The sequence below is a fragment of the Portunus trituberculatus genome, chromosome 47, assembly GCF_017591435.1.
Source record: "Portunus trituberculatus isolate SZX2019 chromosome 47, ASM1759143v1, whole genome shotgun sequence".
NCBI lineage: Eukaryota > Metazoa > Arthropoda > Malacostraca > Decapoda > Portunidae > Portunus > Portunus trituberculatus.
Genome location: NC_059301.1, coordinates 33428380 through 33453601, shown reverse-complemented (window position 1 = coordinate 33453601; position 25222 = coordinate 33428380). Strand labels below are relative to the sequence as shown.

The 25222-nt window shown below is 39.8% G+C and overlaps 1 protein-coding gene across 7 annotated transcripts in view; it reads left to right on the top strand.

Moving 5' to 3' along the window:
* Nucleotides 1-25222, top strand: part of LOC123498112 (meiosis-specific nuclear structural protein 1-like) — a 90523-nt gene that overhangs the window by 26164 nt on the left and 39137 nt on the right. For 6 of the 7 annotated variants that reach the window (XM_045245259.1, XM_045245260.1, XM_045245262.1 and 3 more), the window contains exons 4-5: nt 815-940; nt 23226-23344. In XM_045245259.1, the coding sequence (XP_045101194.1) occupies nt 815-940; nt 23226-23344 (245 nt within the window). The remainder of the gene's footprint in view (nt 1-814; nt 941-23225; nt 23345-25222) is intronic. The other variant, XM_045245263.1, reaches the window with a different exon arrangement.

The following is a 25222-nucleotide window of genomic DNA, read 5'->3' as shown; positions in this document are numbered from 1 at the left end:
TCCTGAAATGACTCAGGCAAATGTCATTAAACTGCACAAGAAGACAACTTGTGTGGCATGAATTTTAAAATTTTCTGCACGCAGGAATTTCGAGTTTTGTTTTGTATCTTTCGTATGCTGAGTAGTTTTTTGTAACATGAAGTGAAAAAATCTTCGCATATCATTTTGTAAAAGGAAATTTTCGTATACAGAAGCTTTTGTATCTTGAGGTACCACTGTATATATATATATATATATATATATATATATATATATATATATATATATATATATATATATATATAGATATATATTTATATATATTTATATATATATATATACTGTATGTGTAGGTTCCATAAACTATCTTGAGGCTTGACAATGATTATTTAGTGTCCTGGCATCTTATGTGCTACACACTTTTACCACAATGACAGGTTCAATCTCCACTAAGGGAACCTCTTGTCAGTAAAAATATTTCATCACAACCTCCTATCAATTTCTCATATCTACTGTATGATCCTTAAAGAAAAAAGAGCTATGACAGCTCACTGATACATTTTTGCGTGCTACACAGCTATTGAATATTAGTCATTCCTAAGTTAATCATGGCATAAGTCCTTATATTCTGAGGTGATGCAGCCACAATGGTAATAGTATATACATATATTAAGTGTCCTTTTCCAAGTTGGTTGGCTGCTAGGCTGTAGAATGATATCACTACCACCCCATTTGCCTTTAATAGTGTCTAGAAAGTAACGAATCATAGACATTATGATAAAAAGAATTTAATCATAAAGATGGTAACATGAATGCTAATAAATACAATTAATAGGTGTCTTTTTTTCAGATTGGAGAGAGAGAATATGCTGGTCTTGTGAAGGAACTAGACCATGAGGAAAAGCTTTCTGCATCCTTGACCCTCGCAGACCAAGAAGTTAAAATGCTTAAAACTCAAAGGGGAAGTATTTTATTTACTTATTTTGTTTCCTTTCTACATGATATACACACAGTGTTCATATGTTTTGATATTATTTTGTTTGAAAGCTAATTAATTTTCTTTGTTGATAATTATTTTATTAAAATTGATTAAATTGGAACAAAATATTAGCAAAAATGTAAAATGCTGCACATGAAAACCATACAAGTGTATAAATCATGGTAACAGTGGTACATCCAGAATCAAAATTTTGGAGGTGGTACCCTGAATTCCTTTACCCCTTGAGATTGGTGGTGAGCTGCTGTGAGAGAAGCGAGCCATATCAGACGGGGGTTTGAAAAAATATTGAAAACTTAGCAATCTTGAGGGCATTTTTAAGCCATATGCAAAGCTATTTTTATATAATAAGAGCATTAGTAATTTATTGATATCAATTGGTGGTGGTGGTGAGCAGAGTGACTGGAACCAATCAGCTCCCTTATTCAAATCACGTGATGTGAATACGCAGCGATGATTGGCTGCTGGCTCCTCCTCCTCATGATAATCATCTTTCTCCCCCTCCACCTCTTCCTTTTTCTCCTCCTCCCATCTAAACATTCGTCGGTGTGTGGTTGGGATATGGGTACTACTACTACTACTACTACTACTACTACTACTACTACTACTTACTACTACTACTACTACTACTACTACTACTACTACTACAACTACTATTACTATTACGGGTGCGCTATAACGACTTTCCAGATGCGCTAAAACTTAATTTTGCAGATTTTCATAAGTGCGCGATAACGCCTAAACGCGATAACGGAACGGCGCGATAATGTAGGGTTAGGTGTGCCATTTTTTGTTCCAGATTATACATTTAATGTACTTTCATTCATTGTTTTCTTACCCATTTGGGTTATATACATTTTTTTTCTCAATTTTTAAGGGCATGCAAGAGGAAATTTTGTGTATCCGGATATCTTGCGTATCCACCAGGGCCTTGGCTGCTATAATCCGGATACGCAGGCGATTACTGTATATATATATATATATATATATATATATATATATATATATATATATATATATATATATATACATACACAGTAAATCCTTGATGTAATGGATCTTGATATACCAGATATCAGATATAATGGACAAAAAAATCTGACCGGACAAACCCTCGCTATGATGGATTTTTCATCTGTTATAGCGAGAACGTCGTCCCATAACACGTTAGCACAGTGACTGCACATGGCATACTGCGGGAGCGGGGTGGCAGTAGGTATAAATACCAGGCAAACTTCAGGATATAATGGATATGTCCAGTATTTCCATCAAAAATAAAGGATCCTTGTTTATAGCAGATCTTCAGATATAACGACAGACTCCTGTCCCCATATCGTCTGCTATATTGAGGGTTTAATGTGTGTGTGTGTGTATTTACCTAATTGTATTTACCTAATTGTAACATACGGGAAAAGAGCTATGCTCGTGTTGTCCCGTCTCCATATCTATTAATGTCCAGCTTTTTCTTAAAATCATGAATATTCCTTGCGTTGACCACTTCCACGTCTAAACTATTCCATGCTTCCACCCTTCTATGAGGGAAGCTATATTTTTTCACATCTCTCCTATAAGTGGCCATTTTAGTTTTTCCCATGCCCTCTCGACATTCTTTCATTCCACATACACAGATCTTCCCTATCCATTTTTCCATGCCAATCATCACTCTGTATATTGCTATCAGGTCTCCCTTTCTCTTCTGTTTTCCAGGGTCGGAAGTTGCATTCTTTTCAGTCTGTCTTCATAAGTCAAATCTCTTAAGTCAGGCACCATTTTTGTTGCAGCCCTCTGTACTTTCTCTAGTTTCCTTATGTGTTTCTTTAAGTTGGGAGCCCACTGTATTGTTGCATATTCAAGCCTCGGTCTTATCATTGCAGTAATTATTTTCTTCATCATTTCTTCATCTAAATATACGAACGCCACTCTTATGTTCCTCAATAAGTTCAATACTTCTCCAATTATTTTGTTTATATGTCTCTCTGGCGATAGGTCATTGGTAATTGTCACCCCAAGGTCTTTTTCTTCATGACTGGTTTTTATGTCTTCATTTCCTATCTTGTATATACTCCTGATTCTTCTTTCACTCTTGCCAAACTCTATTTTCTTGCATTTTGTCATGTTGAACTCCATTTGCCATGTACAGCTCCATTTCCATATTCTGTCCAAGTCTTCCTGGAGTAGTTCGCAATCTTTGTGTGTGTGTGTGTGTATATATATATATATATATATATATATATATATATATATATATATATATATATATATATATATATATATATATATATATATATATATATATATATATATATATATATATATATATATATACAGTAAGCCCCCACATTTAGCGATCTTATTAGTCTGCTGAAACCATTGCTAAATTGGAATTTCGCCAAATTTGAATACTACTTTAAATAGGGAAAAATACCAATCAGTCTTTTGTCTGCCCAAAGTCCCCATTTCGAGTCCCCATTTACAGCTGCAACATCGCCACCTTCACGAGAATCAGCACCCCCCGAACCAATAGCCCCTAAAACTTGGGGACGTTTAGTTTTTCGCTCGCGCTAACTCGGGAAGTTTGGCGAGAAACACACAAAATAGCCTCTATTTACATACTGATTACAATTGGAAATTCAAGAAACGAGTGAGTACAAATGGTTTTCTGCCCACAAGCAACTCTTTCTCTTTGCAATGGAAAAAACCAGAAGTCTCTAGATGCTGTGGTTACCAAAATGTCACAGGTTGAATGAGGTGATATAATTGGTGTACGTGGCCTTGCGTCCGATTGGCGCCAGCGGCCTTGGCTACAGCGATAGAAAATGGGCCCCTTGTATCTCTCTCTCTCTCTCTCTCTCTTTGGTGATGGTGGTAGAATGTCCTCCCCCTCTGTGGTTGAACCTTCTATATCCGTATCAGAGCCAAGAACATCGCTATCTTCGCTTTCTAGTATTGTAGAAACTGTTAATTCCAATGCCCTTTCGATACCACTCTCATTCAAAAGTTGTCTCCCCGAAACATGATGAGAGACCTGAAGTGTAGAAGTAAGGCACACGTGAGAGGTGACGGAATCAGATATCGTGGAATCACTTTCGCTCTCACCATCCATTGTGGAAGTTGGTGACACACTGACCTATAGCACATGTTTACTCCCGATGAGTGTTCCCAACTCACAAGCAAAGAAAACGGGAAGAAAATAGCCAAAATATAGCCCAAAACGCCCAAACGTCGATCGACGTACCTCGAGTCTTGCGTGATTAACGTCTATCGACGTTCCTGAGTAGGAGGGGTTAGTGAAGGCCATGGTGATAGCGAAACTCGCTAAACAGTGAGGATGGGAGCACAAAAAATGAGTTCACACGCTGGATTAATAGCTCAAGTGTCGAACGGGAATGCCGGAGGCACTGTGGGGGCTGATGTCACGGCCAAACAGACACGCAATTGGCTCAGAGTGAGCAGGAGGCGGGACAGTGTAGCGCAGTACATTCGCTAAATATGAGAGAAAATTACTAAACTTGAGGGCTTGGCCTTTTTCCAGACACTCGCTAAATAAGGGTTTCGCTAAGCTGGATTTTGCTAAATTCGGGGGCTTACTGTATATATATACTCGTATATATATATATATATATATATATATATATATATATATATATATATATATATATATATATATATATATACAGGCAACCCCCGTTTAACGAAGGTTCACACAACGAAATTTCCCTACAACGAAGGTTTCATTTTACTACCATCTGCTCGTTTAATGAACACCAAACTCGCTTTAACAAACTTTTATCCAGGTAATTTTTTCCAAGTTTGAAAGCCCCACCGTATTATGCAAGCTGACAAGCTTTTGAATACACCAGGAGCTGCAAATACTAAGGCCTGCCTCAGGAGAAATCCAAGGACACCTGTAGAATCAAGATGAAGATCAAGATCAAGCCTCTCGTGGACAACACATGCACCATTCACTCCCATGGCAGTGTCAATAGCAGCTCGTCTTCACTCGCTCAACTTACCACCAAAATGCTCTGCAATGTGGCCTAACGTTCCTAAGAAGACCAGGAAGTCTCTTACTCTCGAAGTGAAACTAGATATTATTCACAGGCATGAGAGGCAAGAAAACTAATAGCATTGCTCGCCACCATCTTGACTCCATATACTATCTCTACTATTTTCAAGTCTACAGACTCTATTAAGAATGCTGGTGAGACTGTATCTTCCTTGCAAGCTAAAAGAACCACCTGAACTCATGACTCTACACTGGATAAAATGGAAAGCCTTGTGGAAATGTGGTACATAAGTTTTGTATGCGGTACAATGATGCGCCCTTTGTTTACATTCCACAGGTTGCCGGTTAGTGTCTTTCCCATTTCACTCTCCCTCCCTGCATAAATTTAAGATCAACATTATAAAGTTACGTACATACATACATTAGTGTACATTATAATGACTTAAATTAAATTTAACTGCCTAAATGTTAAACTTCATAATTTTTATTTTCATTAAACCTTTCACTGTACTATGATGCACTCTCGCTTTGCTTACTCTCAATGGAAGTTCAAGTCAGGGGTTAAACTTGTTATAATCGGTTCGCTTAACGAAGTTTCGCTTAACGAAGTGTTTTTTAGGAACATAATCCCTTCGTTAAACAGGGGTTGCCTGTATATATATACACATTGTTACAGTCACCACGGCTGTGGTTAACTGCTACAGCTCACTAGAGTGTTATCCTGGCAAAATCGCCAGCTTTGTTACGGTCAGTGCAGTGGGGAATATAACACTCCACAGAGTCCCTACTACTATAAATCACAGCAGCCGTAACACTCAGGTTTTTTCAAGGTCGCCAACAGTGTATAACTTCCCCCACTGTAAGGGAATCTCCTTACTACTCCTTCTCCTCCGGTGCCCAACCAAGTAGAATTTATAAATGGTAGATGCTATGTGTAACAGGGCGAGGCCTTAATACCCCCTAGAGAAACTGCCCACAAAGACAATTCCACCCACTTCTTTCTCTATGAAGTATTATTACCTCTCCGCACGCCTTGTCCACAGACTGTGATAAATCACAGACTGGGACAACACGCGCAGTATATTACTATACTATCTTACTACGACAAGTGCTTCCTAACACCTGTCAGACTGACACCCCTAGCCTACGACTACTACAATATATGATGTGTACAGCACATCCGGTGGTGTACACACAAGCCCAGAAACCACCTACGGGTGACAACAGCCACACGGAGTCCAGATACTCGTCACAGACAAGTCTGACGGACGAGATCTACGCACCCACTGGCCTACAGCATGAAGCCTCTCAGCTTTTCACTAGCGTGCGTGGCTACAACCACTACAATACAGTATACTACTGATACTACACTAAAGATGATGGGGCACACAGCCGCCCACCAAACACACTGGTGACCACAGCCACCAACAGCAACAACGGGACAAAACAATAACGCGTCCCTCCGCGTCGCCACACCCGAGTGGACGAATGCACGAGAAATGCTGCCAAACCAACTACACTTCTCTCAGAACAACAACCTGCTGTTCTACAGCCCCTTGAGTAGCAAGCTAGCTACTCAAGGGAGGGCACAACTCCCAGATCGATGACTAATGAGTACCTATTAACACACAGCCCAGCAAACACGTCTCTTCCTGTGCCCAGAGTGCACGTGTTACCTCAGCTGAAGACTGGCTGGTACTATAAACAGTATACTACTGATACTACACAACAGATGATTGGGGCACACAGCCGCCCACCCAAAACACACTGGTGACTACAGCCACCAACAGCAACAACGGGACAAAACAATAACGCGTCCCTCCGCGTTGCCACACCCGAGTGGACGAACGCACGACAACAAATGCAGCCCCAACTGGCCACACTTTCCTCAGGACAACAAGCCCGTTGTCCTACACAGCCACGGTCTACCGAGTAACAAGCCAGCTACTCAAGGGAGGGCACAACTCCCAGACCGATGACTAGTGAGCACCTAGAGAAGCCCAGCAACACGAATCTCCCTATCCTGTGCCAGACCACGAGAGACGTGTCCACCTCAGCTGAAGACTACCCTGGTACTGAGGCGATGCTCGCAAGCACAACAAGATGGTGGAAACAAAGAGAGTGTGGTTGGCCGCACAGCGGAACAGCGACAGCCCGCGCTTGAGGCCGCCATACAATGGGCATATAATAAAATAATAAATTAAAGGGGAAACAAGGCAGTGCCCCTCACAACATACATATATATACAGGCAACCCCTGCTTAACAAAGAGGTTATGTTCCTAAAAAACCCTTCATTAAGCAAAACTTCGTTAAACGAACCGATTACAGTAAAAGTCCTTAAATCTGGAACCTTATAATCCGAAAATCCTTATAATCTGGAAAATTTGAAACGCTGAGTTAAATATATAAAAATTAAGAAATAATAGTAATAAATATATAATAATAATAGCCGAAACCGAACATGTCATCACCAACATTTAGTTTAACACAAACTCGTAAGAGAATAATATTTGGAGGTATTATAAGTGGTGTTTTATGTTTCTTTAGGTGATGTGCATGTGTGTGTGTGTGTGTGTGTGTGTGTGTGTGTGTGTGTGTGTGTGTGTGTGTGTATTTACCTAGTTGTATTTACCTAGTTGTAGTTTTACAGGGCCTGGGCTTTATGCTCGTGTGGTCCCGTCTCCATATCTACACTTATCCAATTTTTCTTTAAAACTATGTACACTCTTTGCTGATACCACTTCCTCACTCAAACTGTTCCAAGTCTCAACACATCTTTGGAAACTAAATTTTTAACATCTCTCAGACATCGTCCTTCCTTAGTTTCTTACTATGCGATCTTGTGCTTCTAAAGTCATATTCTTCTCTCAGGATCAGTTTCTCATTATCCACTTCATCCATTCCGTTAATCAATTTATAAACTTGTATCAGATCCCCTCTCTCTCTTCTCTGCTCCAAGGTTGGTAGATCCATTGCCTTTAGTCTCTCCTCATATGCCATCCCTTTAAATTCTGGAACCATTCTTGTAGCCACTTTTTGTAGTCTCTCTAATTTTCTTATGTGTTTCTCTTTATGGGGAGTCCACACAACTCCTGCATATTCCAATCTAGGTCTTATTTTAGTACTTATCAATTTCTTCATCATTTCCTTGTCCATATAGTGAAATGCTACTCCAATATTCCTTAGCAAATTATACGTCTCTCTGAAAATTCTATCAATATGGCTAACCGGTTGATTATTTTCTTCCATTGTCACTCCCAAGTCCTTTTCCTCTTTTACTTTTTCTAGTTCTACTCCATCTCCCATCTTATAGATTCCCACTGGTCGTCTTTCACTTTTTCCCATTTCCATGACATGGCTTTTGTCCACATTGAATTCCATCTCCAATTTTTTGCTCCATTTCCAGATCTTGTTTAAGTCTTCCTGTAGTATTTCACAATCCTCTTTTGTTTAATGACTCTGCACAGTTTCGCATCGTCCGCAAACAGATTTATGTAGCTGTTCACTCCTCTGGCATGTCATTTATATATACGAGAAAAAGTATTGGTGCCAATACTAACCCCTGTGGCACTCCACTGTCTACTGTTCTCCACTTGGACTTCATATCTTTAACTATCGTCCTTATTTCTCTCCCCTTAAGTAATTCTTCATCCATCTCAATGTGCTTCCTTTAAGCCACCCTTCTCCTCTAACTTCCATAGTAATCTTTCATGTGGCACTTTATCAAAAGCCTTTTTTAGATCTAAATAAATACAGTCAACCCATGCCTCTCTCTCTTGTACTTTATCAACTATTCTAGAGTAGAAACTCAATAAATTTGTCACACATGACCGACCTTTTCTAAAACCAAATTGGCTATTTGATAATATTTTGTTGTCTTCAAGAAACTCGATCCATTGCTTCTTTATTACTTTTTCACACATCTTGCATATTACACTAGTTAGTGATACCGGCCTGTAATTTAAAGGTTCTTCCTTCCTTCCGCTCTTATATATGTGTGTATTTACCTAATTGTATTTACCTAATTGTAACATACGGGAAAAGAGCTATGCTCGTGTTGTCCCGTCTCCATATCTATTAATGTCCAGCTTTTTCTTAAAATCATGAATATTCCTTGCGTTGACCACTTCCACTTCTAAACTATTCCATGCTTCCGCCCTTCTATGAGGGAAGCTATATTTTTTCACATCTCTCCTATAAGTGGCCATTTTAGTTTTTCCCATGCCCTCTCGACATTCTTCCATTCCACATACACAGATCTTCCCTATCCATTTTTTCCATGCCAATCATCACTCTGTATATTGCTATCAGGTCTCCCCTTTCTCTTCTGTTTTCCAGGGTTGGAAGTTGCATTCTTTTCAGTCTGTCTTCATAAGTCAAATCTCTTAAGTCAGGCACCATTTTCGTTGCAGCCCTCTGTACTTTCTCTAGTTTCCTTATGTGTTTCTTTAAGTTCGAGCCCACTGTATTGTTGCATATTCAAGCCTCGGTCTTATCATTGCAGTAATTATTTTCTTCATCATTTCTTCATCTAGATATACGAACGCCACTCTTATGTTCCTCAATAAGTTCAATACTTCTCCAATTATTTTGTTTATATGTCTCTCTGGCGATAGGTCATTGGTAATTGTCACCCCAAGGTCTTTTCTTCATGACTGGTTTTATGTCTTCATTTCCTATCTTGTACATACTCCTGATTCTTCTTTCACTCTTGCCAAACTCTATTTTCTTGCATTTTGTCGTGTTGAACTCCATTTGCCATGTACAGCTCCATTTCCATATTCTGTCCAAGTCTTCCTGGAGTAGTTCGCAATCTTTGTCACATCTCACTTTTCGTAACAATTTTGCATCGTCTGCAAATAGGCTCACATAACTGGACACCCCATCCACCATGTCATTTATGTAGACTGCGAACATTACTGGTGCCAACACTGATCCCTGTGGAACTCCACTCTCCACCAATCCCCATTCTGATGGTCTGTCCTTAATTATTGTTCTCATTTCTCTTCCTACCAAAAGTCTTCCATCCATTTTAGTAAACTGCCATGCACTCCTCCTACCATTTCAAGTTTCCAGATCAGTCTCTGGTGTGGTACCTTATCAAAGGCCTTTTTTAAATCCAGATATATTCCATCAGCCCAACCATCTCTTTCCTGTATTACATCTATCACCCTCGAATAGTAACATATCAGGTTTGTCGTGCATGAACGCCCTTTCCTAAAACCAAATTGACACTCACAAAGTATGTCATTTTTCTCCAAGAAGTCTGTCCATCTAGTCTTCACCACCCTCTCACACATCTTAGCTACCACACTTGTAAGTGACACTGGTCTATAGTTCAATGGGTCTCTCTTGTTACCTGATTTATAGATTGGGACAATGTTAGCTCTTTTCCAGTCTTGGGGCACTACACCTTCCCTTAATGAGGCATCAATTACTTCACAAACTTTTTCTGCCAATTGCTCCTGCATTCTCTTAAAATCCATCCTGATACCCCATCAGGTCCCACAGCTTTTCTCACTTCTAAACTCCCCATCATGTTCTTGATCTCCTCCACCGTTACTTGAAACTCCTTCATAATCCCTTTCTGTTCCATTACCAGTGGTTTGTCAAAAGCAGTCTCCTTTGTGAATACCTTCCGAAAGCATCCATTCATAGCCTCTGCCATTTCCTGGGATCTTCACTGCATACTCCATTTACTTCTAAACTTTCAATACTTTCTCTATTTTTGATGTTGTTGTTCACATGTCTGTAAAAAGCCTTGGTTGGTCTTTACATTTATCAATTATATCCTTTTCTTGTTTCTTTCTTTCTTCTCTTCTAATCAACACATATTCATTTCTTGCTCTTTTGTAACTTTCCCACTGCTTAATCCGTCTTTTCCTTCTCCACCTCTTCCATGCATCCTCTTTTCTTGTTCTAGCCTTTTCACATCTATCGTTAAACCAGTCCTGCTTTCCAACTTCTCTATGTTGTCTTATTGGTACAAATTTTTCTCACCTTCTTTGTATATTTTTATAAATTCCTTCCACTTTTCATTTGCTCCTTAGCACTCTTGAATTTCATCCAATTTGTCTCTTGAAAGAATTTCTTTAGGTTTCCAAAATCTGTCTTGGCATAATTCCATCTTCCCACTTTATATTCTTCATTTCTTCTAGATTTCTCTTCGTCTATCACCTTGAACTCCAAAACTGCATGATCACTCTTTGCTAAAGGGCACTCCACCCTCATCTCCTCAATGACCATTGGCTCTGTACTAAAGACCAAGTCCAGTCTTGACGATGCTCCCTCTCCTCCAAACCTAGTATCTTCTTTGACCCACTGAGTTAACACATTTTCCATTGCCAGTGTCAATAGTGTATTTCCCATGTTGTCTCTGATCCTTCCATTGACCAGTCCTCCCAACACACCTCTTTACAATTAAAATCTCCCATCATTATAGTTCGTTCACAGCCACCCAACATTTCTTCCAGACATGTTCCTGTATCACTTATCATTTCTTCATATTCCTGTACTGACCATGCATTTGTCTTAGGTGGTACGTACACCACTATGTAGTGCCTCTTTTTCCTTCATTAGTTTCTGCTCTGATCTTTAGCACTTCTGCCTTTCCCATACCTTTTTCACTTGATCCACCTTTATATCTTTTTAACCAGCAACATCACTCCTCCTCCCATCTTACCTACTCTATTTCTTTTCCAAACGTTATATTTCCTTCTCCAACCTTCATCAGGTCTTCTCCTCTCTCAGTTTTGTTTCAGTAAGACCCACAATATCTGGGTTCTTGTCCCTCAAGTAATCGTTGAGTTCTAAAATCCCGATATCACTCCATTTATGTTGGAATACATTACATTTCGCTCATATGTAAGTTTCTTTAGTCCTTTCTTGCTGTACTTTTCTGGGTTATGAACCACTTCCTCAGTCTCATATCCAAGATTCTCCAGAAAACTCTTTCTTCTCCTCTTCTGTCCTCTCTTCATTTTTTCAAAGCCTCCTTTCTCAACTCATTTAACATTTCTCTTTCCTTTTCACCGAGATCTCTTCTCAACCAAATCTTCCTTGTTGTTTCCTGCTGGGCTAGCCTCCATGACTTCTCCACCAATTCATCTACATCCTTTTGTGACTTAAGTTTGATTCTTATTGGCCTCATACCTTCTCTTGTGAACTTTCCAATTCTATGGAAGTCCTCTATTTCTTGTACTAGGTCTTTTCCCTCCTCCTGCACCACATTAATGATATTATTTATCACCTTTTTTATGTGTGTGTGTGTGTGTATGTTGCGAAGTCCTGTTATCTGTATGGGTGGTCCAGCTGGTGTATGCTCAACGCCATTGACGTGATTGGCTGGTGTATGATGTTGGAGGCCTTCCTTTCTTTTTGTTTCCCTTTATCAGACATCAGTAAATGTTTTATGTTATGAAATGTGTTTTGTATTATACTTAGAATTATTTTATAAAGTGTGACATAAGTATTGTGGACTGTATACATATTATGTGGGTACAATACAGTACAATCACTCAAACTTCTCAGTATATGTGGATGGTGGAATAGCCTACGTAAAATAGTGAAATCACGTACACAAATACAAGTTGACAAGTAGGAAAAGAGCAATCATCACATATGGACTGCCATAATGGCTGGAAAGGCCCATGCCACTCCCCACATAGTCTGGCAAATCTTCAAAAAAAAAAAAAAAAGCCTACGTAAATCTTGTGCGGTGTAGTGAGGAAGTACACAGTGGTGGTAGTAGCAATCCCTGTAAGATGTTATGACAGTACTACAAAAAGATATAGCAAGTTGGGGTTAGTTTAGTGGGGTTTACATAGTACCCTCAAGATTTTAATCTTACTTTCAGCCTTATTATCTTACAATCCGGAAAATCCTAGAATCCGGAATGCCTGAACCCCCATGACTTCCGGATTTCAGGACTTTTACTGTATAACAAGTTTAACCCCTGACTTGAACTTCCATTGAGAGTAAACAAAGCGAGAGTGCATCATAGTACAATGAAAGGTTTAATGAAAGTAAAAATTATGAAGTTAAACATTTAGGCAGTTTAATTTAAGTCATTATAATGTACACTAATGTATGTGTGTACGTAACTTTATAATGTTGATGATCTGAAATTTATGAAGGGAGGGAGAGTGAAACGGGAAAGACACTAACTGGCAACCTGTGGAATGTAAACATAGGGCGCATCATTGTATCACATGCAAAACTTATGTACCACATTTCCACAAGGCTTTCCATTTTATCCATTGTAGTCACAAGTTCAGGTGGTTCTTTTAGCTTGCAAGGAAGATACAGTCTTACCAGCCTTCTTAACCCCTTCAATACGGTGACGTCTATGTAGGCGTCATGAAGCCCCAGTAGCATATATGGTGACACCTACGTAGGCGTCATATTTCTTTTCTGAGCTTTCTTCAGTTCAGTTGTCCCGTATAGTGTGTTGAATATCAACTACACACACCGTATGCTGTCCTTGAAATCCTAGTGCTCTTCCCACCATCCTTGTTTCCACCAATCACTAAAGATAAGCTACATGCGTCCTGCCTTGTGTCTAAAATTACCCAATGGCATAGACTTCCGATCTCTCTCTCTCTCTCTCTCTCTCTCTCTCTCTCTCTCTCTCTCTCTCTCTCTCTCTCTCTCTCTCTCTCTCTCTCTCTCTCTCTCCTCCTCCCTCCCTCCTTTCCTCCTCCCCATCTCCTTCCCTCCCTCCCCTCTCCTCTCGAAGATAAGTTACATCGTCCCGCCTTGTAACATTCGTGAAAACACACACACACACACACACACCGTCGATGGCGGATGTGGTCGCTGAGCTCCAGAGCAATCATCTCTAATTCTACAGTTACCATTGCCTAAGAGTAACCAAGGTGGGAAAGGAGCTTGTAATGTTTGTCCCGTCTCCATATAGTCATGTTAACTGTTGATTAGCAAAATAATGTTCAGGGAAGGTGAATATAAACTGTAGCCTGCATTTGAGCCATCAGATGAAGTTTGTTTACATCTGCGCAACATGGCGGCCGTGAACTCGAAGGATGAATCAGACTTCACAGGATTTCAAGGAATAATGGAGAAGAGCGTTTATGTGAAGAAAATTCTGGAGTTGGAAGGTAAAATTGAAAAACTGTTTGAAAAGTATGGGGGCCTGGAAACGAGTTATGACAATGTAATGAAAGAGTGCGATATGAAGAAAGAAAATGCAGTACTGAAAGAGGAAGTTAAGTTAATTAAAGTGAATTGCGACAAATGTGGAGAATCTTTAGGAAAAGTGATGGAGAAGCAGGCTGAATGGAAAAAAGTCAGGAAGTGGAAAGAAAGGAGGTAAATTACAAAGTTGCAAGTCTGGAAAAGGAAATCAAAGAGTCTGGGAGAAAACTTTGGGCCTTGCTGAAATTATAGATCAACAGATCATAGAAGAGAAGATTGCTGAGAAAGTGGTGAAGGTTATTAAGTCAAATGAGACATTGGTGAGGGAAACTGTAGACAAAAAGAGATGTGTGGTGATATTTGGTGTGGAGGAGGATAAGACACCGAGTAAAATGGAGAGAGAGAAAACATAAAAAGGTGATAAATAATATCATTAATGTGGTGCAGGAGGAGGAAAAGACCTAGTACAAGAAATAGAGGACTTCCATAGAATTGGAAAGTTCACAGGAGAAGGTATGAGGCCAATAAGAATCAAACTTAAGTCACAAAAGGATGTAGATGAATTGGTGGAGAAGTCATGGAGGCTAGCCCAGCAGGAAACAACAAGGAAGATTTGGTTGAGAAGAGATCTCGGTGAAAAGGAAAGAGAAATGTTAAATGAGTTGAGAAAGGAGGCTTTGAAAAAAATGAAGAGAGGACAGAAGAGGAGAAGAAAGAGTTTTTCTGGAGAATCTTGGATATGAGACTGAGGAAGTGGTTCATAACCCAGAAAAGTACAGCAAGAAAGGACTAAAGAAACTTACGTATGAGCGGAATGTAATGTATTCCAACATAAATGGAGTGATATCGGGATTTTAGAACTCAACGATTACTTGAGGGACAAGAACCCAGATATTGTGGGTCTTACTGAAACAAAACTGAGAGAGGAGAAGACCTGATGATGGTTGGAGAAGGAAATATAATGTTTGGAAAAGAAATAGAGTAGGTAAGATGGGAGGAGGAGTGATGTTGCTGGTTAAAAAGATATAAAGGTGGATCAAGTGAAAGAAGGTATGGGAAAGGCAGAAGTGCTAAAGATCAGAGCAGAAACTAATGAAGGAAAAAGAGGCACTACATAGTGGTGTACGTACCACCTAAGACAAATGCATGGTCAGTACAGGAATATGAAGAAATGATAAGTGATACAGGAACATGTCTGGAAGAAATGTTGGGTGGCTGTGAACGAACTATAATGATGGGAGATTTTAATTGTAAAGAGGTGTGTTGGGAGGACTGGTCAATGGAAGGATCAGAGACAACATGGGAAATACACTATTGACACTGGCAATGGAAAATGTGTTAACTCAGTGGGTCAAAGAAGATACTAGGTTTGGAGGAGAGGGAGCATCGTCAAGACTGGACTTGGTCTTTAGTACAGAGCCAATGGTCATTGAGGAGATGAGGGTGGAGTGCCCTTTAGCAAAGAGTGATCATGCAGTTTTGGAGTTCAAGGTGATAGATGAAGAGAAATCTAGAAGAAATGAAGAATATAAAGTGGGAAGATGGAATTATGCCAAGACAGATTTTGGAAACCTAAAGAAATTCTTTCAAGAGACAAATTGGATGAAATTCAAGAGTGCTAAGGAGCAAATGAAAAGTGGAAGGAATTTATAAAAATATACAAAGAAGGTGAGAAAAATTTGTACCAATAAGACAACATAGAGAAGTTGGAAAGCAGGACTGGTTTAACGATAGATGTGAAAAGGCTAGAACAAGAAAAGAGGATGCATGGAAGAGGTGGAGAAGGAAAAGACGGATTAAGCAGTGGGAAAGTTACAAAAGAGCAAGAAATGAATATGTGTTGATTAGAAGAGAAGAAAGAAAGAAACAAGAAAAGGATATAATTGATAAATGTAAAGACCAACCAAGGCTTTTTACAGACATGTGAACAACAACATCAAAAATAGAGAAAGTATTGAAAGTTTAGAAGTAAATGGAGTATGCAGTGAGGATCCCAGGAAATGGCAGAGGCTATGAATGGATGCTTTCGGAAGGTATTCACAAAGGAGACTGCTTTTGACAAACCACTGGTAATGGAACAGAAAGGGATTATGAAGGAGTTTCAAGTAACTGTGGAGGAGATCAAGAATATGATGGGGAGTTTAGAAGTGAGAAAAGCTGTGGGACCTGATGGGGTATCAGGATGGATTTTAAGAGAATGCAGGAGCAACTGGCAGAAAAAGTTTGTGAAGTAATTGATGCCTCATTAAGGGAAGGTGTAGTGCCCCAAGACTGGAAAAGAGCTAACATTGTCCCAATTTATAAATCAGGTAACAAGAGAGACCCATTGAACTATAGACCAGTGTCACTTACAAGTGTGGTAGCTAAGATGTGTGAGAGGGTGGTGAAGAATAGATGGACAGACTTCTTGGAGAAAAATGACATACTTTGTGAGTGTCAATTTGGTTTTAGGGCGTTCATGCACGACAAACCTGATATGTTACTATTCGAGGGTGATAGATGTAATACAGGAAAGAGATGGTTGGGCTGATGGAATATATCTGGATTTAAAAAAGGCCTTTGATAAGGTACCACACCGGAGACTGATCTGCAAACTTGAAATGGTAGGAGGAGTGCATGGCAGTTTACTAAAATGGATGGAAGACTTTTTGATAGGAAGAGAAATGAGAACAATAATTAAGGACAGACCATCAGAATGGGGCTTGGTGGAGAGTGGAGTTCCACAGGGATCAGTGTTGGCACCAGTAATGTTCGCGGTCTACATAAATGACATGGTGGATGGGGTGTCCAGTTATGTGAGCCTATTTGCAGACGATGCAAAATTGTTAAGAAAAGTGAGATGTGACAAAGATTGCGAACTACTCCAGGAAGACTTGGACAGAATATGGAAATGGAGCTGTACATGGCAAATGGAGTTCAACACGACAAAATGCAAGAAATTAGAGTTTGGCAAGAGTGAAAGAAGAATCAGGAGTATGTACAAGATAGGAAATGAAGACATAAAACCAGTCATGAAGAAAAAGACCTTGGGGTGACAATTACCAATGACCTATCGCCAGAGAGACATATAAACAAAATAATTGGAGAAGTATTGAACTTATTGAGGAACATAAGAGTGGCGTTCGTATATTTAGATGAAGAAATGATGAAGAAAATAATTACTGCAATGATAAGACCAAGGCTTGAATATGCAACAATACAGTGGGCTCGAACTTAAAGAAACACATAAGGAAACTAGAGAAAGTACAGAGGGCTGCAACAAAATGGTGCCTGACTTAAGAGATTTGACTTATGAAGACAGACTGAACAGAATGCAACTTCCGACCCTGGAAAACAGAAGAGAAAGGGAGACCTGATAGCAATATACAGAGTGATGATTGGCATGGAAAAATGGATAGGGAAGATCTGTGTATGTGGAATGAAAGAATGTCGAGAGGGCATGGGAAAAACTAAAATGGCCACTTATAGGAGAGATGTGAAAAATATAGCTTCCCTCATAGAAGGGTGGAAGCATGGAATAGTTTAGACGTGGAAGTGGTCAACAAAGGAATATTCATGATTTTAAGAAAAAGCTGGACATTAGTAGATATGGAGACGGGACAGTACGAGCATAGCTCTCTCTCTCTCTCTCTCTCTCTCTCTCTCTCTCTCTCTCTCTCTCTCTCTCTCTCTCTCTCTCTCTCTCTCTCTCTCTCTCTCTCTCTCTCTCTCTCTCTCTCTCTTCTCCTTCCCCTCTTCCTCTCGAAAGATAAGCTACATGCGTCCCGCTTGTGTCCAAAACATTAGCAAATGTCACTCTCTCTCTCTCTCTCTCTCTCTCTCTCTCTCTCTCTCTCTCTCTCTCTCTCTCTCTCTCTCTCTCTCTCTCTCTCTCTCTCTCTCTCTCTCTCCCCGAAGAGAGAAGCATCCACTTTCCTCTTCGAAGGCGAAATAGTGACTAAAAAATAGCAGCATAATACACAAAGATGACAAGTATGACAAGCTTGCACGAGTTTCCTGCGCTTGGCACTACCACCCGTATATCATACAGGCGGGCTTTTTTAACATCCGGCGCGAAGGGGTTAATAGAGTCTGCTGACTTGAAAATAGTAGAGACAGTAGATGGAGTCAAGATGGTGGTGAGCAATGCTATTATAGTCTGACCAGCCTTAATTTACGGCCATGGGGGGCGAGCGTCTCTGTACAGTGTTGACACGTTTTCACTACTGTTACACTCTCTCTCTCTCTCTCTCTCTCTCTCTCTCTCTCTCTCTCTCTCTCTCTCTCTCTCTCTCTCTCTCTCTCTCTCTCTCTGCTTACCTTTGATTTTTTTAGTAAGTCATTTATAATTGCATATATATATATATATATATATATATATATATATATATATAAATTTGACAATTTTTCCACACCAACCATGAGGTATTTGTCTTGTGCGTTTTTTTTAAAGAGGTGTCCCCAGTAGTCCTTATTCCTCTGTATATCATAAAAGAGTTATGACGACTCTTCATCAGATGAGTGAGTGATTGTGAACAGTCGAGATAATGGTCAATCACCATATCTCTGTTCATCATTCACTTGTAATCCCTCAGAGTGTCTCACAGCATTTTTCCAGTTGTCTGCCGTGATGCTGTTGAGACTCCCCTGGACGAGTGGCTTCAGGTCTGCAATCTTAAAGGTGTTTCTCTTTGCCACATACCCTTTAACTTGTGCCCAAATCAGTTTTATTGGGTTATAGTTGCAGTGGTATGGGGGTAAGTGTACAACCTTATGCCCATGTTCTGAGGCAGTCTTATCAATGACATATTGTGTGTCAGCGGCTGCAGTGTGGCGAGTGACAAGATGCAGGAGTTGAGTCTTCAGTAGACCGTCTGGCACTGCAACACCCTTCTTCTCCAGCCATTCTTGGATCTCTGCTTTCTTGTTTGCAGTAGTTGGTGGCTTATCCACTTTCCTTGAGTGATAGGATGCATTATCTATCACTATGACTGAAGAGGATGGAATGTTGGGTAGTAGTTGGGACTTAAACCACTTCTCAAAGGTGTCCGCATTCATTTGCTCATGGTAATCACCAACATTCTTTGCTTGGAAAACGAGGGTTGCTCCAGGGACAAATCCATCTCTCGTTCCTGCGTGAAGCAAAATCAAGCGGGAACCCTTCCTCGTGGGCACCCTCACTCCCGTGGCCTTCTCTGCCGTGCTGTCTACCCAGCATTTGGACACTGAGTAATTTTGGTTAATCCAGGTTTCATCCAAGTAGACGATGCTTTTCCCTGAACTTCTGTGTTTCTTCAATTCGTGCAAGAAAATCAACCTTGCATGTGTGACATCATCTTTTTCCATTAGGAATCTACGTCCATCAACCTTTCCATATCGAAACCCGATTCTCTTCAGTACTGTTCTTAATATTTCACGGCTGCCACGATACGAGAGATCGGATTTAACAGCTGCATAAATCTTGCAACACTAGACGACATTGCAGGGTATTTTAGTGGTAAATTGAGCAAGGGAAGACGAGCTGGCTGGTACTGACGCTGTTATTGTTTTGAACAGGGGCAATGAGTGATGTGCATGTTGTCCACGAGAGGTGCTGGTATATTCAAAAGCCTGTCAATTTGCATGATACGGCGGGCCTTTCAAACTTGGAAAAAATTACCTGGATAAAACTTCGTTAAAGTGAGTTTGGTGTTCGTTAAACGAGCAGATGGTAGTAAAATTTAACCTTCCTTGCAGCGAAATTTTGTTGTGTGAACCTTTGTTAAGCAGGGTTGCCTGTATATATATATATATATATATATATATATATATATATATATATATATATATATATATATATATATATGAGGGGCATCGCATTATTTCCCCTTCATTTATTTATAGTATATGCGTAGCCTCTGGCCACCCAAGCGCAGGCTGTCGCTGTGTGGCCAACCACCCTCTCTTTGTTTCCACCATTTTGTGTGCCTGCGAGCCTTGCATCAGTATCAAGGTAGCCTTCAGTGGAGATAGACACGCACTCTCGTGGTCTGGCACAGGGTAGGGAGATTCGTGATACTGGGCTTCTCTTGTTGTTCACTAGTCGTCGGTCTGGGAGTTGTGCCCTCCCTTGAGTAGCTGGCTTGTTACTCGGTAGACCGTGGCTGTGTAGAACAACGGGCTTATTGTTCTGAGAAAGTGTGGCCGGTTGGGGCTGCATTTCTCGTGCGTTCGTCTACTCGTGGGGTGGCGGCGAGGAGGAGAGACACGCTTTGTCTCATCCTGTTTGTTTTGTTGGTGGCCGTGGTCACCAGTGTGGTTTGGTGGGCGGCTGTGTGCCCCCCACCATCGTTTGTGTAGTATCAGTAGTATACTGTTTATAGTTTCAAGGTAGCCTTCAGCGGAGATAGACACGCACTCTCGTGGTCTGGCACAGGGTAGGGAGATTCGTGTTGCTGGGCTTCTTTTGTTGCTCACTAGTCGTCGGTCTGGGAGTTGTGCCCTCCCTTGAGTAACTGGCTTGTTACTCGGTAGATCGTGGCTGTGTAGGACAACAGGCTTGTTGTCCTAAGGACAGTGTGGCCGGTTGGGGCTGCATTTCCTGTTGTGCGTTCATCCACTCGGGTGTGGCGGCGCAGAGGGACGCGTTATTTCCTCGTCCCGTTGTTGCTGTTGATGGCCGTGGTCACCAGTGTGTTTTGGTGGGCGGCTGTGTGCCCCCATCATCTTTTGTGTAGTATCAGTAGTATACTGTATTGTAGTGGTAGTAGCCACGCACACTATTGAATGCTGAGAGGTTTCATGTCAGCCAGTGGTGCGTAGTTGTCGTCTGCCAGACTTGTCTGTGATGAGTATCTGGACTCCGTGTAGGGCTGTTGTCACCCGTAGGTGGTGTCTGGGCTTGCGTGTACACCACCGGATGTGCTGTACACATCATATATTGTGGTAGTCGTAGGCTAGGGGTGTCAGTCTGACAGGTGTTAGGAAGCACTTGTCGTAATAGGATAGTATAGTAATATATATACTGCGCGTGTTGTCCCAGTTTGTGAGTATCACAGTCTGTGGACAAGGCGTGTGGAGAGGCATTAATACTTCATAGAGAAGTGGGTGGAATTGTCCTTGTGGGCGGTTTCTCTAGGGGGTATTAAGACCTCGCCCTGTTACACATAGCATCTACCATTTATAAATTCTACTTGGTTGGGTACAGGAGGAGGAGTTGCTGAGGAGATTCCCTTACAGTGGGGGAAATTATACACTGTTGGCGACCTTGAAAGAACCTGAGGGTTACGGTGGCTGTGAGTTATAGTATTGGGGACTCTGTGGAGTGTTTTATAATCCCCACTGTACTGACCGTAACAAAGTTGGCGATTTGGCCAGAATAACACTCTAGTGAGCTGTAGCAGGTAACCGCAGCCGTGGCGTGTACGTAACAATATATATATATATATATATACAGTGGTACCTCAACATACGCATTTAATTCATTCCGTGACAATCGTTGTATATAAAAAAAAATTGCATATCAAATAAATTTTTCTCATAGAAATTAATGGAAATAGAATTAATTCATTCTTGTGATACGAATTTACCTCCCCAAATAATTACCATGCTTTAAATACCAACCAAATATAGATTTAATATAAGATAAATACAATGGTTATTGTATGCATGATATAAATGTACTATATTGCCCAAAATAACAACTTAACCCGCAAAATTCGGGACGCGTCGATACAGATACAGTAATACTTCGCTTAATGAACGTTTGTTTAACGGATTTCCGGTTTAACATACTATATAAAGTTAGACCAAAAGTTCACATAACGTACAACCACATCCGTTTTAGCGAATTTTCTGGGTTTGAATTTGCCGGGTGAGGGATCAAACACGGCAGCTTCGCTGTGATTGGCTGGCTCCCCACCTCTGTCTCTAAGCTCTGCTGGAGCTGGATCCAAGATTCTTTAACGTCAGAGCAACCTCCTGCTGCGAAATGGCATCCATGAACGCTTGGAGGGACGGTGACAAGGTTGCTATCAGGTTGCTCTGAGGTTGCTGGGAACACCACCTGTGGAGGTGAGGTTGCTGGGAACACCACCTCTGGAGGTGGTGTTACTGTCTTATATATGCATTTATGTTTACAAAACAACATTTCTATTAGCTTTTTGCAAAGCTTGCCCCCAAGAAAGGATTGTTTTGTAATGCATAAAGTGAAATCTTACATGGAATACCAAAAAATAAAGCAGAGATGAGATCAGCCACAGACGAAACGGGAGACTCACGGCCACTCGGTCGCGTCTTCTTCTTCTTGTGACCCTTTTAGCGTGCGTGTTGTCTTTCCCCATGATATTTGTTTCCACTCCTCTATTGCCTGCAATAATGGATATAATATCTTAGTATTCATATATGCTCATGCCATGAGGATAACCTCGACTCCATGGCACTGAGTGATAGTGAATTATTAATGAAATACCGCGGTATTTCATTAATACCACTATCACCAGTGCCACGGAGTCGAGGTTATCCTCATGGCATGAGTGTATATGAATACTAAGATATTATATCCATTATAGCAGGCAATAGAGGAGTGGAAACAAATATCATGGGGAAAGACAACATGCAGGCTAAAAGGGTCACAAGAATAAGAAGAAGCAGCCGGTGGCATGAGTCTCCGCTGATGGCTCATCTCATCTCTGCTTCATTTTTTGGTATTCCATGTAAGATTTCATTTTATGCATTACAAAACAATCCTTTCATGGGGACAAGGTTTGTAAAAAGCTAATAGAAATGTTATTTTGTGAACATAAATGCGAGAATGTGAGAGAATTTCTACGTAGCTCCTCTAACTTCCAATGACTCATATAACATCATAAAAGTAGTGGTACAACGGTGGCCCAGTATGCTGCCAAACGTATATATAATTTTTTTTTTTAACCCATGTGGTATGTTGGGATCAGCCCAGAACGCATCCTCCCCTATTTCCATTATTTCATATGGGAAAATTATGTCCGCATAATGAATTTTCGCTCTACGAACAGTTTTGACACCCCCTATCCTGTTCGTTAAGCGGAGTATTACTGTATATGTTTTTGCCTAATTTTCAAAATGTTTTTATTGAAATTTTTTTTGTATAGGTTTTGCAGGAGCAGATTGCTGAAAAGGCTGCAGATAAAGCTAAAGCTGAAGCTGAAAATGTAATTGAAATGATGGCAGAAGTGGATGAGAACAAGTTGATGGAAAAGGAGAAAAAAGAGTAAGTTTTTTTTATGAAAATTACTTCATCTTTTTTTTTAACTAATCTTTTGATAATTTTTAGCAATGTCATAAAACTTATAATATAGCATGGATTTACAGAGGATAAATTGTGTCTGAAAAAGCTTTTTGTCTTGATAAGATGACATTTGAACTACCAGATAATAACAGTGACAACAGTAATATGTTTAGATTTTGGCAAGAATATTATCATATATGTTAGTTCCATGTTGAAAAATCTTAAACAAGATTAAATTTCACAGTATTAATAGTCAAATGTTGCTACATTAAAACATTGTCCAGTTGTATGGAGCAAAGGGTGATGATATAGAAAAAAATCAAAATAGGATAGAGTACTTCCTAGATAAGTAGTAGGTCATATGAAGAGCCCCTTACGATATGGGAGATAGTTAGAGTTAACTTTGAGTAATTGTAGCACAAAGAAAAAAAGGCATAATCATAAAGTAATACATATCAATGGAAAGCTTATGAGAAGACTTTTTTTTTCACATGGGTTTCCTTGGGGATTTTTATTTTATTTATTTATTTTTTTTTTTTAACAAAACCTATAAATAACAAAATTATTTTCCTTAGTCATTATTGGATTGCTGCCCAAATTGGATCACAAGAAACTGGCACTATAGATATGGCATGGTATAATTTTTAGTCATAAATAATGAAAATAAAATTTATTAATTTTTCTCAAATGTATCAAAATTTTGGATTTTTTAAATTTTTTTATTATGTTATGACTGTAATACTTGTTGCGACTATGAAGAATCCTTAAGGAGCCTACAGATGAAATACATTATGTGGAGGAGGAAGTAGAGAATGGAATGGGTGAAAGGAAATTGGAGGAATTATGAAATGCATGGAAACAGGAAAAGGAAAAAGTTGAATTTTCAGAGGTAGTAAGGAAGCAAATTCAAGAAAAGACAAAGGACACTGTTATAGAAGTGGTAATTAAGGGGAAAGAAGATCTAGTGAGAGATACAGTGGATAAGATGAAAGGAAAAAAAATACAAACAAGTTCGTGAGAGAGCAAGAAGAGAGAGAATTGACCAAAACTATTATCAAACAGGTCCAGGACAGCACACAGGAGTTGGATCAGGAAGTGGTGGAAGTTATTAGATTGGAAAGATTTAGTGAAAGGGGTAAGAGACCAATGAAAGTGAGAATGAGATCACAGGTGGCTGTAGAGGAAATTATGACAAGAAAAGGGAAACTGGCCAATGATACTGAATTTAAGGATATATGGATAAAAAAGATATGAACCTGCACGAGAGAGAAAAGGAGAAAGTGCTAAGAAATGAAGCTAAGGAAAAAAAAAAGAAAAGGATGGAGATTGAGAAAAAGAATTTCTACTGGAGGGTTCTAGATATGAAACTAAAGAAGTGGTATCTTTGGAAGAAGGAGGTCATGGAGGAGGCAAGAAATTAAGAGGGACTTATACTAATATAGATGGGTTGTTATCCAGTGTGTTGGAGGTTAAAGATTATTTGAAAGAAAAAAGACTGGACATAATGTGCATAGTAGAAACAAAATTAAAAGAGGAGTTCAATGTTACCTTTAAAAAAGAGGGATATAATAGCTGGAGAAGAGACAGGAAGGGAAAAGGGGAAGGAGGAGTGCTAATAATGGTTTGTGATAATATATGTGTGGAGGAAGTGCAATATGGTGATGGTATGGTGGAAGTAATGGGAGTAACAATCAAAACAGAGAAATTGAAAAAACAGGAAAATCACAGTTATGTATGTGCCACCTAAGACAAATACATGGCGAACTGAGGAACATAAGGATATGCAAAGAGAGGTCATTAAGTACCTAGATAATATGGAAAGAAGAAATGGAAGGATACTATGTAAAAGAGTAAACTGGA